This window comes from Grammomys surdaster, unplaced genomic scaffold (assembly GCF_004785775.1).
Source record: "Grammomys surdaster isolate TR1022 unplaced genomic scaffold, NIH_TR_1.0 125889, whole genome shotgun sequence".
NCBI classification, from domain to species: Eukaryota; Metazoa; Chordata; class Mammalia; order Rodentia; family Muridae; genus Grammomys; species Grammomys surdaster.
The window spans coordinates 435,973-451,814 of NW_021620714.1; the positions used below are offsets into that span (position 1 = coordinate 435,973).

Below are 15,842 nucleotides of genomic sequence, written 5' to 3' on the forward strand. Positions count from 1 at the left end.
CCTCCACATGGACCAAGATGACAAGAGTGGTTGTCTCTGGGGACTTGGCTTAGTCTACTTTTTTTTTTTTTTAATTTCTCAGATGTTCTACCACATGATGCTTTACATCATCAGGAAAAAGAAATGTTACTTGAAACAAATACAGTAAAAGAAAACTTCCAGTTACACAGTTGAGTTCACTACCATCTATTTACTAAGGAAAGAACTTTATAGAACACTCTTTCAATTCTTTTGCTTTGATTATCTATTCTGCAGCTTTAAGTTTTAGAGTATATTATCATCTTATTATATTTTTATTCGTGTGTGTGTGTGTATGCACGTGCGTGTGCATTGGCTGAGAAGCTGGGGAGGGGACAGTAGTTAATTTTGACCAAGTCCTCCACAGGATTCCAGTGTGAGCTTCACTTTGAGAACTAATGCTTTAATACCTTTCCCATTGCCCTGTTCTTTTCATCCCATCTCTAAGTAGTATTGTGAAATTATAACAGAATGATACATATTCTGTCTGTATCCTGGTTTCTGAAATACTACTCCTAAAATCCTTAGGCCCTCAAGAATGATGTGTACCTTCCATGAACTAATTAGCTGACTGGTGGCTGGGATCTCTAGAGAGCTTTGGGATGGAGACAGGTTGGCCAAAAGACCAAGGCACAGTTAGAATGCTGGAACTTTGTATTCCACTTCTGACCTGGGAGAGAAGAGTTGAGTTGCTCAGATACACAAAAAAGGAAAACTTTGATTTAAAACAGATGATCCCACTCTATCTGTCTACTAAAAAGAGAACTTTATAGGTAGAAACCCTGTTATCAGCCACCTTCCTTGGGGCTTTAGAGCATTCTTGAGCATCATTTACAGATACAGTTCAAGTCTTCTGAGCCTGTAAAAGAAGAAGGCATCAAGGAGATCCTAGAAGAGCCAGGAACTTTGATCTGAGATATTTGGGGTAAAGGGCATGTGTACCATCAGGATCAACCCACTGCCACTCTTTTCTCTCACCTTCCTCAGGGCAGCAACAGCGGGTAGGACAGCAGGGGCAGCGGATGTAGCAGCAGCAATACTGCGGACAACACTGGCACCAGCACACACCAATCAGCAGCAGGAGAAGGAGGGCTCCAAGGATGATGAAGATCACTGTCAGCCAATCTGCCATGGAGAGAAGCCAAAAGGGGAAGAACTAAATAATCAGAGGGATATCTCCACTCCAACATTCTAGACCAGTGGTTCTCAACCTTCCTAAGCTGTGACCCTTTGTTACAGTTTCTCATAGTGTACTGACCCCCAACCATAAAATTATTTTCATTGCTGCTTCATAACTATAATTTTACTACTGTTATGAATCATAATGTAAATATCCATGTTTTCCAGAGGTCTTAGGTGATCCCTGTGAAAGAGTTATTAGATTCACAGGTTGAGAACCAGTATTTTAGACACTAGTAAATACAGCCATTGACCTAGATGTTAAGTTCAAGTGACATACTGGAAAAAAAAAGTTTAGCTCTAGTAAGAGACCAGCAGAGGCTCCAAGTCCAATGACAGTAACACAGATCTGTTTGTTTCTGGCTTTGCTGCTATTGGTGGGTACTTTTGCATGCACTATGACTGGCCCAGGAAAGCTGTAGCAGCACTTACGCAGGACAATGAGCTTCACCTCCTTATCTGGGTCTCCTGAGGTGTCTCCTGGAGCCTCGATGGTGCAATAGTACACTCCATGATCCCACCACATCACCTCATTAATCACAAGATCTGCTCCTGTGTAGGACAGAAGGGGAAAGTGCCAGTTACCAGGGCATGGTATCTTCAGGACCTCAGAATTCTCCTGCCTGTGGTAGATGAAAAAGGGGTCCGAGATCCTTCCTCACACCTTCCCTTGCGCCTAAAGATGGAGATGATGAAAGAACTCTCCCATTGAACCCCACTCTTAGTTGATAAGAATCTGGATACATGGTCTCCTTTAATTCCCACCATATATCCCTATATGTAGGTGAGGTAGATTCCCAGCTGTCTCCCACTGATGTTATTCCCTTCTCCCAGCATCTCTGAATTGTTGGCTATGCATAAAGCTGCTGCTATAGTTTAAGTCAATAAATGCTTGTTCCCTTTCAAACTCATTCTAAAATAAAATTGTGATTTTTATCAGTATTAAGGAATTAGGACCTTGATGAACTGTGTCCTGGAAGTTAAATCAAAATCTCTCTCTCTCTCCCCCCACCCCCCATGTGTGTGAGAAAGAGACGGAGACAGAGAGACACACAGAGAGAGACACACACAGAGAGGGAAAGAGAGAGATTAAAAATTGTAAGTATAGCTGAAAGTGGTGGTTCACACCTTTAATCCCAGTACTGGGAGGCAGGGGCAGGTGGATCTCTGTGAGTTCCACACCAGCCTGGTCTACCCTTGTGCATAGCAAGTTCCAGGACAGCCAGAGCTACATAGTGAGATCTTATCTCCATAAAATAAGCACAAACAAACAGAAAATGATAGGTGTGGTCCCCTCTTGAGCTCTCTTCTATTGCTATGTGATGGTGTAGCCATAAGACCCTCACCAGACTTCTAGAAACATGAGCTAGTACATTTCTACTGATTATAATTACCTGGTCTCAGGAGCTCCATTATAACAGAGCATAAAATAGATCAAGACAGAGACTACATAGAATAAAGTCAGTATTTATTTCTCATCCTCTCGTCCACGTGACTCAGCTCCTATTAACAAAATGTAAGTAGCTGCAGGACCTGTCCTAAAAATGGCATGTGAACACCCTTCCCCTTCTTCATCTCTTGCACTTTGAATCCCTGGGTGCTAGGGATTGGATACACTTTGAGGGTGTATTTCATGTGTAGAAAGCTCAGTCCTCTGTCTGGTCTCTGAAAGGACTCTAGCCAGCTCGCAAACATGACTCTGACAGGCCTTGCCCTTCTCCCCCATTCCCTCTGACTCACTAAAAACCATTAGCTTGCATTCTTAAAGCTAGTCACCAAGGTCCGTTCCCTTATTTGGTCACTTCCTCATCCTGAGGCTGACTACTTAGGTACAGCTATCAAAGTATTGAAGTCCACCACCTTTTTGGGGGCTAGAGAGATGGCTCAGTGGTTAAGAGCACTGACTGTTCTTCCAGAAGACGAGAATTCAATTCCCAGCAACCACATGATGGCTCACAACCATATGTAATGAGATCTGATGTCCTCTTCTACAGTGTGCTTCATATACATAAAATAAATAAATAAATCTTTTTTAAAAAGCCCCCTTTGACTCATCTAATCAACATGCCCAATTAAAATTAAACAGTTCATCCTACCACAGAGTTTCTAATTTTACCTTTATAAATGGTCATTTGCCTATAGGTCATGTCTGTCTCCTCTCTATCCAGAGACAGTTCTTTGTTCCTGGGAGACAAATACCCCTTCCCCTCTCCTTTTCCCCTTTTTTCCCTTCTCCTTTGTTCCCTTCACTATCTCCCTCTTCCTTTATCTCCTATTTTTGTCTCTTATCCTTGTCTTTTGTCCTTCTGTTGTAAATACATCTCCTTTGTGCTCAGAATTTGGTCTTGGGGTGTGTTGAGCTGACTTCATGGTTCCCTTCAGCCTTGTTGGAATGTAATGAAATCTTCAAGGGATGGAGAGGAGAAGAGTAATTAGGTCACTCAGTTGTGCTGCCCTGAGAAGAGATTAAAGTCATTCTTAGAGAGAGAGAGAGAGAGAGAGAGAGAGAGAGAGAGAGAGAGAGCACACACACACACACACACACACACACACACACACACGACATCCAGTACGTTCACAACAGAATAGGTTGTAACAGAACAACAAGAATGATTTTTTGTGCTCTTTGGTCTCCTGTCATCCCCATGTGAGCTCTGCTTCTTGTAAGCACTTCTACGATGATGTTCTTATGGTGGTGACCCAGCCATGAGCCTTCATGAGGCCAAAACAATGATATCATCTACCCTTAGACTTTCAGCAGCCAAAGTGATGAGGTAAATAAGCCTCTTATCTTCGAAAATTTCTTTTCTACATAAACCTCTTTTCTTTGCAAATTGCCCACAGGCATTTTATTTTAGGAGAAAAAAAAAAAGAACCAAGACATCTAGAAAGGAGATGACAGTCTGAGTGAGCTGAAATGAACTTGGCCCCTGAGAATTTAATGGAATGCAGCCACCAACTTAGGTCTAGACTGTATGTTTCTGATTTATACATGGGATCAAAACAAACTTCACTAATATTTCTGGTTTCTGCTTATTTGCAATCAAATGGAATACCCACAGAGAAGAGCATATGATTACTTAGCTATATTTCAGATAAGGAAAATGAAGACAGAGAGGTTAGGGGAGTGTCCCAACACATGAGACAGTGTTCAGCACAGGTGGATTCACTCCCATGACCATGCCACAGATTGATGCTCTTCAACACAACCCTGCTAGCTTCTCCACAATGGTTGGAAAAGTCTACAGCCTGGACCCATTGCCATTCCTAGGTGAACAAGTCGCTCAGATACTCTAAGGGACGGCTTTGAACTTGAATGAGCACAGGAAATCTGACCAGTATTTTCAGAGTGTTACCCAGAAAAAGAATCAACATTCCCAGGAGTACCTGTTACCTGATTAAGGTCAACCAACGTTTAACATATACTTTCAATGTAAGCAAATTTAACCAATGTTCACTAAAGCCCAATGGCCTAAACTGTTAAGTTAAACTCTGTGGGAGATTTGAAAAGGAGCCAGTCCCTCTCCTGGTAGATTTAAAAGCCAGTCAGATTCCCAAAGACATGGCTTTCCAGCTTATCTCAAAAACTGGAGATCAGGTCTCAGCACAGTCGGTGGTCATATCTGCAACTTGTTATTGTCTGTTTGTCAAGAAATATCTGCAGAGGAACTGAAACAAAAACGTGAGGTCACGCAAGAGTGGGGCAGAGCTTGGCTTCTGTTTCCTTCTCCTTTACGTCAATCCTTGAGACACTCTTCTCCCCATGACTTTCTAAACCCACCATTTTTCCCACGAACAAGATTAACCCTCCACCAGGTACTATGATGACAGTGTTCAGTGAGCACTGCCAACCTGATCCAACATTCCCTGGAGTCATAAAGAGTTTCTGAGAAATGACAGCATGGCAAGGCTATTATTCAGATATGTTAGGAATTTAGACAACCTATGACTTTATTTGCCAGGGTCCTCTTAAACAGTAGAAACTCAGACACAAAAGTGTCAGAAAATAAGTATTCTGGGAAGTCAGGATGAGCCTGGAAGTAGAAGTAAAACCCAGGGAAAAATACTGCTTTCCCTTAGGAGAGAGAGAACAGGATTGGGTGTGATCTAAAAGTAGTCAGGAGGAGGGGTAGTGAGAGGTGTCACTCACAATGAGGTACACACAAAAGAGCAGAAGCCTCCTCCAGATTCTCCACGGGGAGTTCTCATCCTTCAGAAACTCTAAAGGAAGCTAGCTAATTAAAGATGTGAGCCCAGGGGTTTGACCAGAGACAATTCTAAGGAAGCAAAACCATCAAAGTCTTTAAGGATGCACATGGACACTAAGAGAAATGCAGATGGTCCCTAGGCTAAAAGTTCAGGGGCTACCTTGTGGAAACCAGAAGATGAGTGTGAAAAGATCATATTTAAGTGTTACAAAATTAGAAGCAATGGTTAAATTGACCCTTTAAATGGTCATAAAATATTCACTAATTCCCTATTCTGTTTGGGTACATCAAGTAGCCTACTGTGTGTTTTCTCCCTTATAATCAGCAAATATTTTTTAATATTTATTCTTATTATTTTTATTTGAGACTGTGTATGTGTGTGTGTGTGTGCAAATGGATTCACACAAAAGTGTGTTTGTGCATGCGAGTACAGTGCTGCAGAGGCTAGAAGAGGGCATTAGACTCATTGGAGTTATAGGTAGTTGTGATCTGCCTGAAGTGGGTGCCAGGAACCGAATTTGTGTTCTCTGGTCAAAAAAATGAGTCGCATCAGCCACTGAGTGAGCTCTCTAGTCCTGCAAATATTTTTTCTTTTTATCTTGATTTTGTGCTTGCTTATTTATACATATGTGTGTGTGTGTGTGTGTGTGTGTGTGTGTGTGTGCTTTGCTACAAATATCAGTGTACCACTTGCATGCCTGGTGCTCAGTAAGTAGAAATAGAGCTACAAACTGTTGTGAGCCAACATGTAAGTGTTGGGAATTGAACCTGGGTCCTCTAGAAGATCCAGCTAGTGTTCTTAACTGCTGAGCCATCTCTCCATCCCCACAAATCATTTTATTTTTTTAGCACAGCATATAAAAATCACTGCAATGGTCTCTGATTTCTGTCTCTATAACTTCACAGGAATCCAGAATGGCAGGCTAAGAGTGAGGGGCACCAGCCCATTCTGTGTATAGGAAAACATCCTGACTGGATAATGTAGCATTACTCCACATTGACTGTCCGATAAGTGATTTTCATATACTATGTCACAATTCTCTGTGAGATGGGCTCTATAGCCAGTCTTACTTAAGAGAACCGGAGGAAAAACAAACCAAAACCTGAAGGTGCTTGCCCAATTTCATGTTCCCTGTAAGTGCAGAACAGTCCCCACACCGGAGTCCAGCTGTGGGGGCTGCTTCCTGCACCAGGTACAAAAAAAGGATCTGCTTTAGACCCAGCTCCCAGAGCCTGCACTTCATTTTTACTGCGCTGACAGCAATGCCATGTGGCTCTTTCTCTCTCTTTCTCAGATGAGAGGAAAAAGGCAGAGAAAATGGCCGGCCTGCTGCTGGTAGCTCTCAGCTTGTGAGTGGAAGCGCTTCGACTCTTACCCAGGCTTGATGCAGTGGTCTCAAATAAGCCACTTGCCCTCCTTAGGGACCTGGTGTGTGTGTGGGGGGGGAGGGGTTTGGGGGTGGGGAGAATGAGAACAATTTCTAAAATTGCATCAAAGGAGCCAGATCTTTATCTTTGCCTGAATCTCAAGAAACAAAGGAACCAGTGACACCCTGACCTTTAACCAAGGCTGAGGAACATCCTCTCATCCACAGACCAAGTTCCAGGGAAGTGGCTTTAGATGGTGGAACACATTCTAAGAATCTGGCGCTTGCTTTAAACAACACATTGACCAAGTCAGTCATCGAGCCCCAGAAGATAAGGGGAATCCCTTGCTGACTCAGCCTGCCTGGCCAGTGTCTACATCCTCCTGAAACCCTAGTTCCCCTGCCTCCTCCGCCATACTCACGGTTCTGGATGGTGATCTTGCGCTGCCGGTAATCCACCCCCAGCACCGGCTCACTCTGCCCACGCCGCTGGGCCACGATGCGAACTTCCCTCTGATTGTCACTACAGTCATTGGAGGGGTCCTGGCCCAGGGACAAAGCAGCCTGGTATGCTAAAAAGACAGCACCAAGTCACTCAGAACATTCAGATTCTGCAGGGTAGGAGTAGGCTCTGAGCTAACAAGTCCGGGCTGACTCTAGGAACTCCACTCTTACCAATAAGACTCCAAGCCCCCTGATCACCCGGTTTCCAAAGCCTGTCTGCATTATTTGCAAAATGCCCACCCCCAGCTTCTGTTCCAATGGGGGTTCACTCGCCCAATCTTCACAACAAAGAACTCAAAGCTGTTAAATCTACCAGGTGACCAATAACTTCCCGCTTGTTCCTTAACCCAAATGTTTCAGAGTAACCCAGAAGAATCAATGCCTCAATTTGGAAAGATTCCTTTGGTGCCAACATCAGACTAAGTGGGGAGGCTTGGTGGGATTTTGGGGGTTCTGTCCAGTCCTACTTGAGCTGCAGGAGCCACAGTCATGCCTTCCTTCCTTTGCTTCATCTGAGAACGCCCACTTCCTTCCCCCAAGCAGGCTGCCTTCTTGTTTGTACCCTCAAACTGTCTATAGGTCTAATCATCCCAGGCTGACTGCAGGGCTCCAGGTTCCTCTGATGCCTGAAAGAGGCTAGAAATGAGCATCTGGGAAGGAGTGCCTAGAGACAAGAGCTGGGGCAGCCCTTACTGAGAAGCAGACTTGGCTAAAGTTAAGGAGGAGCTGTCTATCACTGTGGTCCGAGATGTCCAAAGGCTGTGAGGAGGCAGAGAGCTCTCCACTACTCAGTGTGACAGCGAGCTGAGGTCTTCCAAACAATGGCTCAGACCTGGTCTGTATGAGAAATGCATAGGAGGAAGGACACACTAGGTCTTTTATGTCTGAGCTGCCTGAAATAGTTTTAGAACAACATGGAGTAAACAAACTAACATTTGCCCTTGAACAACTCGTTGTGCAACCTAGGTTCAGTTTATCTGAAAAATAAAGGCACAGTGGCCCGGCAGGTTCTTCTCATGATGACAATTAGTGATTTGTAATGATCTCTAGGCCCCAGTGATGGTCACAGATGCCTGGGACCATGGGCAGAACAAGAAGGGGGGTGGGGGGTACTCACAGGCAGAGAAGTAGTCAAAGATGGGGTCCTTGCAGAAGGACTTGAAGCGCCATGTCACAACCACGTCCTGGAGCTGAGCAGAGGTGGTGTAGTCGCATTTGAGGGTGACAGAGGCAAACAGAGTAACATAGCGTTCTGTGTGCTGGACTGTGACCAGCAAGGACAGACACCCTGAAGGCAAGAGCAGGAGACAATGCTAAAGGTGACCTACTTTTGTTCCTGAGTAATAAAAGCCATGCAAATGAACAAAATGCACGGTCACAGCCCTCCTGCAGACTACTGGCTGGGAGCTCAAAGACACAGGCTCTTGCTGAGGGATATACAGAAGAAAAGGGCCCTAAGCACCTGGAGGGGAGAGGGGTGTCTGTGGCAGGGAAGGAGTAAAGAAAACTACCCAGAATTCACAGTCCATTAACACACCCAACACCAGCAACAATAACAACCACACACCCATAGTAATAAAAGAACTGTATTTAAATAAGGTCACAGTTGAAGTAGAGTAGTGATCCAGTTAAAACCAGTTTTCTCCTGTCCCTTCTCTTCCAAAAGTGGTTTCCCATTTGTGGCCAGGCTCAGGTAGCACTGCCATTTCATCCCAGCATTACAGCTGGGTGGTTAGAGCCATCTTAGAAAAGAAAAGAAGGGAGGGAGGGAGAGAGGGAGGGAGGGAGGGAGGGAAGGAGGGAAGGAGGGAGGAAGGGAGGGAGGGAAGAAAGGAAAGAAGGAAGGAGGGAAGGAAGGAAGAAGGGAAGGAGGGAGGGAGGGAAGGACGGAAGGAGAGAGGGAAGGAAGGAGGAAGGAGAAGGAAAAGAAGAAGAGAGAAACTGGTTTCTCTTTTCCTAAAAGTCTAAATGGTTCCCGTTCTGTGGGTCATGACTCCTCAGAATACACTGAAATTTATTGACATTACGATTCATAACAGTAGCCAAATTACAGTTTGACTAGGAGCTAGGTGGCACACAGGTACCAGATGGAATGGTGGAGTGGTGAGAGAATCATCCTCAGCCATCGTCTTGGAATGCCTCACGGGTTACATTAGAAGGGGGTCTTCTTCAGAAGGTGGGGGTGGGACCTAGTGTAGGCCACCGTACTCAAGGCTGAGTTTCCTTACTGTAAGCACTGGAACAGTTCAGAGAGTTTCTGGTTCAGCAGGGCTTATGTGAGGCCCAAGAACTTACATTTCAAACAGATTTCCAAGAGAAACACAAGAAAAGCTATGTCCAGGAGAGCTCGAAGCTGTTGTGCAGGGGAAACTTTAGGAACAGCTAGAACAGGCCACACATTAGAGGTTAACTCTCCAGGCTCTGGATTCAGACACAAATCACGCCTTGTAATTCACTCGGACACTAGGTGAACTGCTTTCCTTTCCTCAGCCCTGGAGTGAGGATCATGATAGCAGCCTGGATCTGGACTCTCTCAGACCTGAAATGTTCTGAAAGCCCACCTTTGTTTTTCTTTTTGCCGTGTATATGTGTGGTGTGCATATCTGTGGACGCAATGTAGAGGTCAGAGGAGGGATGTCTTGTGTATTCCTCTCCCCCGAGAATCACCTTACTCCCTTGAGACAGAGTCTCTCACTATCCCTGGAAATTGTCATTTCCTGGCACTCAATAAACCCCAGCAAATGTCTCCACCCTCCCAGTGCTGGGGTTACAAATGCACGGCCACGCCTAGTTTTTACATGGATGCTGGAAATCTGAAGCCAGGTCTTCGTGTTTGTACAATCAGTTCTCTTACCCACTGAACCATCTCCCCAGCACCTCTAAAATTTCCGAGTGCCAACATGACACCCAAAACGTTTTTGATTTTAGAGCATCTCAGAGTTCATATTTTCAGAATAAGGATATTCAGTCAATAAAGACTACACAAATTTTCTCAAATTTGAAATCTCCAATCTGAAGCTCTTCTCATCCTAGGCACTGTAGAACCATAATAGGATGATTTGGTCTCTGGTAGAGCACTGACTTTGAGATAGCCAGAGACCCAACAGGTGTCCATTGCCTGTGTAGGGATGGCACGTATCTCACCACGACCCCGGATTCCAGGCTCCTGACACAAAGTCTAGACATCCTTTTAACCTGCGCCTCGCAGTCACATTTGGCTACGCAGCCCCTCCCAAAGGGGTGCCACCTAACACTGCGAGAGGGGATGACTACAGGCTTCAGCCTCAAGAGATTTCCATATTCATGAGTTACCTAAAGGCCAGAGGGTGTAGCTAATTAAGTTATTCCTTTCCCCAGTCTTCCTCTTTCCCCCCTCCCTATTTAAGTCAGGCCTGCCCTGACTTAAGAAGGTGGGAGGGAGGGGGGAGGGGGAGGGGGAGGGGTGTGTGTGTGTGCATCTAGACCATCTATCACACATCATGAAGAATAAAGCTTTGGAACCCGTGACTTTCTCGTGTTATTGGGGCCTGCCGTAGTGGAAAGCTACCCTGTGTTTCCTCCTCGGGACCCACAAGGCACTTCAGATAAGATATACTCAACCTGCACTGACTTTACCATGTCCTTACAGAAGGGTGATCAGAGACTCCACTGCTCGTGCTGCCTTCTTGCTCTCTTTAGCAGAGCCCTTCTCCAGTAGAGTCTTCCTTTCTGACTAAGCTATCCCTTTAGAGGGCAGCTAACTGGGCCTATCTTTCATCATCATCATCATCATCATCATCCCTACCACCACCATCCTCCTCCTTATCATCATCATCACCACCGTCACCACCACCATCCTCATCATCATCACGACCATCATCACCACCACCACTGTCATTTTTGAGGGAGGCACATGTGGGATCAGATGAATACTCTGTGGATTTGGTTTTCTCCTTCCACTTTTCTGTGGGTTCCTGAGATTGAATTCAGTTTCACTAGGCTTGCATTGCTAACTTGCAAGCCTGTGCATCCTCAGGCTCCTGGATGGGCCTTTATTTTTCTTTCTTAAGTATATCACTGTTTTAATCAATTCTACATTGTCTGTGCTATGTAGTAGCATCTTATGTAAAGCCAGTGGTATGTTTAGAAAACTGAGATATTTTATCATGGTAGCAAATGATGTACAGACTTCTGAGATGCAGCTTACTAGCATGGGCAACAGATACAATGTCCACTTAGAAACTGCAGTTTATGAAAGAAATTCCTCCTCCCCCTCCCATCCTCCCTCCTACCTTCTTAAGTCAGGGCAGGCCTGACTTTAATAGGGAGGGGGAAAAGAGGAAGGACTGGGGAAAGGAATAACTTAATTAGCTACACCCTCTGGCCTTTAGGTAACTCATGAATATGGAAATCTCTTGAGGCTGAAGCCTGTAGTCACTGCTGGGAGTTAGCTCTATAACCTGACTTTCGACAAAAGACTCAAAGGTCAAATTCTGGACCTAACAGTGGGCTTTCAGGTGAGCAGAACATCTCTGACCTTGGAAGAACCTGAGACTCTCATAGAGCAGCATGATTCTGTGTTGAATGCTTTATCTTTGAAGCCCTCAGCCTAGCCAATGATGGGCACCTTCTTCTGCATTTCTCATGTCTCTGAGGAGACAACAGAACCCTGCTCAGGGCAGGCTCTGACTCTCAGAAATGACCTGACCAGTCTGTGGGACTGGGCAGTAACACAGGTTGTGTCACTACCCCTTGACATTAGCGGTGAAAACTATGTATGAAGACTGTGCAGAAGCAAGAAATTTAAGCCAAACCTAAAGGCTCAGGTAGGTAATGGACCACATATCAAAAGCAGGGAGAAGGCAGGGGGATCCTGCTTCAGGAAGAAAATGAAGGAGCCAAGCTTCTTTTCTGGAAGGCTTGATGTTTAGGGGCCTGGAGGGAACCAATCCAGCTACAGCCTATCAGAAGAAGGTAATTAGGCAGGACAGGTGGTGAGTGGGTGAGGGGCGTATAGGGTGGAGCCAGGACACGTCCATCATCTAGTTCAAGGATAATCACTGATGTCATCCCAGAAGAACAGAAGAGCGTGGGGGGGTGGGAGGTAGGGGGTGGGCCATGCTTAGCTGCATCACTCAACTGTGAATGGAAAAAGAACATTTTTCAGAATAAACCTTCAAGAGTTTGGTAGGAAAGAACCTCTGGCCTTGCCAGCTGCAGGATTCTGAGAACTCAGGCCAGCAGAGTGGAACCGCTATGGCCTTACAGGGAAGACAACACAATGCTATCCTTACATTTACATAAAATGACCCCTCCTTCCTCGCAGCTGTGGCTTGACTGTTCTCAACAAGCCCTTTGCTTCAATCGACACCTTCCGGTGTTTTCCTTTACACAATAAATGCAATCCTGGAAGGAGCACGTGGACGACATGTGTGGCTTGCCCACTGTCACTCTGAGGGGCACAGGGTCTGGATTCTCTCCCGGTGCAGCATTCTTTATCTACTTCCTGACTTTTCTTTGGTTAGAAGAAGAGGCACTGGCAATCCCTAACTTCTCTATTTGGCTGAAGGGTAATTTGGTAGGTGTAGCTTACTCAAGTTCCAGTTAGCTTTTGTGCAAAGACTAGCACTTGAGAGAGGAGAATGTGTGTTTGCTGAGGGTCAGGAAAGGGAATTGGTTGCAGCCAGAAGGTGCCCTGGGGGGAGCTTTGAAGACTGCCGACTCTAAACCCCTGGAGGGAGACAAATGGGATCTCAGGTGATGGCCTTGATTACCAAATGAGCACCTAGCTCCTCTTGCATGAATGCCCTTATTATAGGCAAGCCATAGCTGGAGTGACCAAGTCACCTTTACCAACGTCAGTGCTGACTTTGTTGCCTGGGGACAGAACCTCTCTGTTACTTCATCCCTTGTGAATCTCAAGGCTTAAAACATTTCAGATCTTCACAGGCATTAACCTCACTTGCACTTCCTCCCAGAGATCTACCAACCCCACAAGACCCCAGTCGGACCACAGGCCTTCACCTCTGCTCTGCCACACACACTAAGGAATGGTAGGGAAGTTCAGGGAAAGGAGGTAGCAGAAAACTCTTGTACCTTTCTGTGCTTGGTCCTCAGAATCTACTAGGTGCCCGGTGATAGATGGATGGTCTTTGTTTCTAGCGTTTGACTTCACGATAGGGGTTAGCTTTGGTCATTCATAGGGATGAAAGTTCAGAGGGTATAAACAAAGACCCATGTGCCTACCAGCACATATCTAATTAATAAGTATCAGTGTTAGAATCAAACTCAAAACTACCATGTCTCCTAAAGGAGCAAAGCTCCTCTTCCAAAGTGAACATCCAGCCCTAGACCCCTATGAGCAGTCGGAGTTTCCAGACTAGGCAAGAGAGAAAGGAAGGAGTAATTAGTTCATCTCTAAAGTAAGATTGACCCATCTTCCTTTTTCTTTAGCTTCTGACTTTTACCCTGCACAACAAACCACACTGGACATCCACAGAGATCAACACATGAGGTTTTTTTAGGATGAAACCTGAAGAACCAGCAGAATCTGGGCTGGAAAAGTTTAAATTCAAATAAGAAATGATCTGATTATGGATGGCCTGGTTACCTGTGTGTTCTTTCAAAATTAGCACTGAAACCTTTCAAAGCTTTTTTTGTTTGTTTTTGTTTTGTTTTGTTTGAGACAGAGTTTCTCTGTGTTATAGCCATGACTGTCTTGCTTCGTAGAACAAGGCCTCAAATTCACAAAGATTCTCCTGCCTCTGCCTCCTGAGTGCTGGGATTAAAGGCTTGTCCTACCACACCTGGCTAAATTTTCACATTCTTGACTTACCTTCATCTTGGGACCCTTCCTATGCTCAGTCTGTCATTTAATGCTCAACTGTCTCTAGTCATTTTCTCTTGAAAACTTTAAAGCCTAGGTAGGGCCTCGTTGTCTTCATTCTGAGCCTAACAAACCCTCTCCCCATTCTAGAGATCTGATGCATTATTTATAAGCTATGGGAAATCAGACAATGGCATTATCTGTCTCAGAATAGAATGATAAATGTCCCTAGTAAGCAAAGCGCTCTGCACACTATAGACATTCGATGAGCATTAGTCATCAGCTGTATGTATCCTTTGGATTTACTTCATCTGAATCAAGAGTTTAATGTCAACTAAGACCAGAATGTTAAAGGAAATCCTCTGGAAAGAATTGAATTTATACAAATATAAGCTATCATGATAGTCTCTGTCTTTGCAAAAGCAGTTAGTAGACTGAGTGCTTCACAGCTCCATATACCAGCAAACTCTCTTCTGTGAAAGAGGAAGGGAGTGGAGAGACCTGTCATTTAAGGGTAGAATGGAAACTTCAGATGAGCTATGAGAACACATGGGAAGGAGGGAAGGGGACGGGGTTTCTTTGTTTCCCGCCACCAGGTACTTTCCGAGACTATTTTGCTGTGCCAAGTGGGGACTGCCGTCTACCCTGAAGTACAAGGAAAGCAGACCCATGTACACAGTATCTCACCACTCAAATGCCATATATTCCCAAGTATATGCAGAATGTTCTATATTTCTTAATTCAGTGTGGTACCAGATGAGGAAAGAGGTTACAGTTTCAAAATGACGCCATCCGTACAGAATAGAGGTGCCATTTTTTTTCTTTGAATCAAGACTTTATGGTGGGGGTTGGGGGGCTAAATGGTATTTCCCCTTCCACTCCAAATAAAGTTCTGCTCAAAGGACATAAGCTATTGTTTGTATGTACTTGGGATATCCCAAAGGGCCCATGTGCTAAAGGCTGACTCCTGAGATGGTAAAAACTCTGAGGAGGGGACGTAAAGATTTTCCACCACTTGGCCATGCTATCAAAGAGGACAGACTAAAGGATGCTGATCTTCCTCTCTTCTGAACCACTTCACTGCTGTGAGGTGAATTACTTGGTTCCACCACAGTTGCACCTCAATCCCCAAAGCAAACCCTGAGCTGATGGTCCAAGGCTGTGAACCAGTACAAACCTTTTCCCTTCCCAAGCTGAGTTTCTTTTGTTACAGCATTGCAAAGTTGATAAATAGGAACACAGAGCCCTGGCTGGGGAGTATAAGGCCTGGTGCCCCACTGATGGGAGGCTGGTCAGTTGAGTGTTTGCAAATACACAGGCACCTCAGCTCCACTCAGCAGGTTAACAAAAAGCACACAGGCTCAATCCTATCAGAGTTTATGTCTGAGCAAGCAATCTCCATAAGTATATTTGCCACCAGTACTTGCTACATTCCCTTAGATAACAGAGCAAATATGACAGAAGTTGAAAGGAAAGGAGCCAACAGTGAGCAACGGATGGAAAGGGACAGGGAACACTGGGAGAGAAGCCTGGGTGAAGACAGTGAATGGAAGATGAATTAGATCCATGCATGCAGAGCTGGGCTGGGGGAGGGGAGCTAAGCACCAGGCTTCACTGAGGACACCAAAGGAGACTGAGCATCTCCTGAACTGACCAACTCAGTACTGGGTGCTTTATTATCACACGTTCTCTCCTTCTACCCTTGAAGACAATATATATGTATATGTATATGTATATGTATATGTATATGTATATGTATAT

At 45.0% G+C, this 15,842-nt stretch overlaps 1 protein-coding gene across 3 annotated transcripts in view; it reads right to left on the minus strand.

Moving 5' to 3' along the window:
* The window catches only part of Ildr1 (immunoglobulin like domain containing receptor 1), a 34,113-nt gene that overhangs the window by 10,341 nt on the left and 7,930 nt on the right, over window positions 1-15,842 (minus strand). For all 3 annotated transcript variants that reach the window (XM_028752233.1, XM_028752232.1, XM_028752231.1), the window contains exons 2-5: window positions 8,394-8,564; window positions 7,195-7,344; window positions 1,630-1,749; window positions 997-1,143 (exon numbers count right to left, since the gene is read on the minus strand). In XM_028752233.1, the coding sequence (XP_028608066.1) occupies window positions 997-1,143; window positions 1,630-1,749; window positions 7,195-7,344; window positions 8,394-8,564 (588 nt within the window). The remainder of the gene's footprint in view (window positions 1-996; window positions 1,144-1,629; window positions 1,750-7,194; window positions 7,345-8,393; window positions 8,565-15,842) is intronic.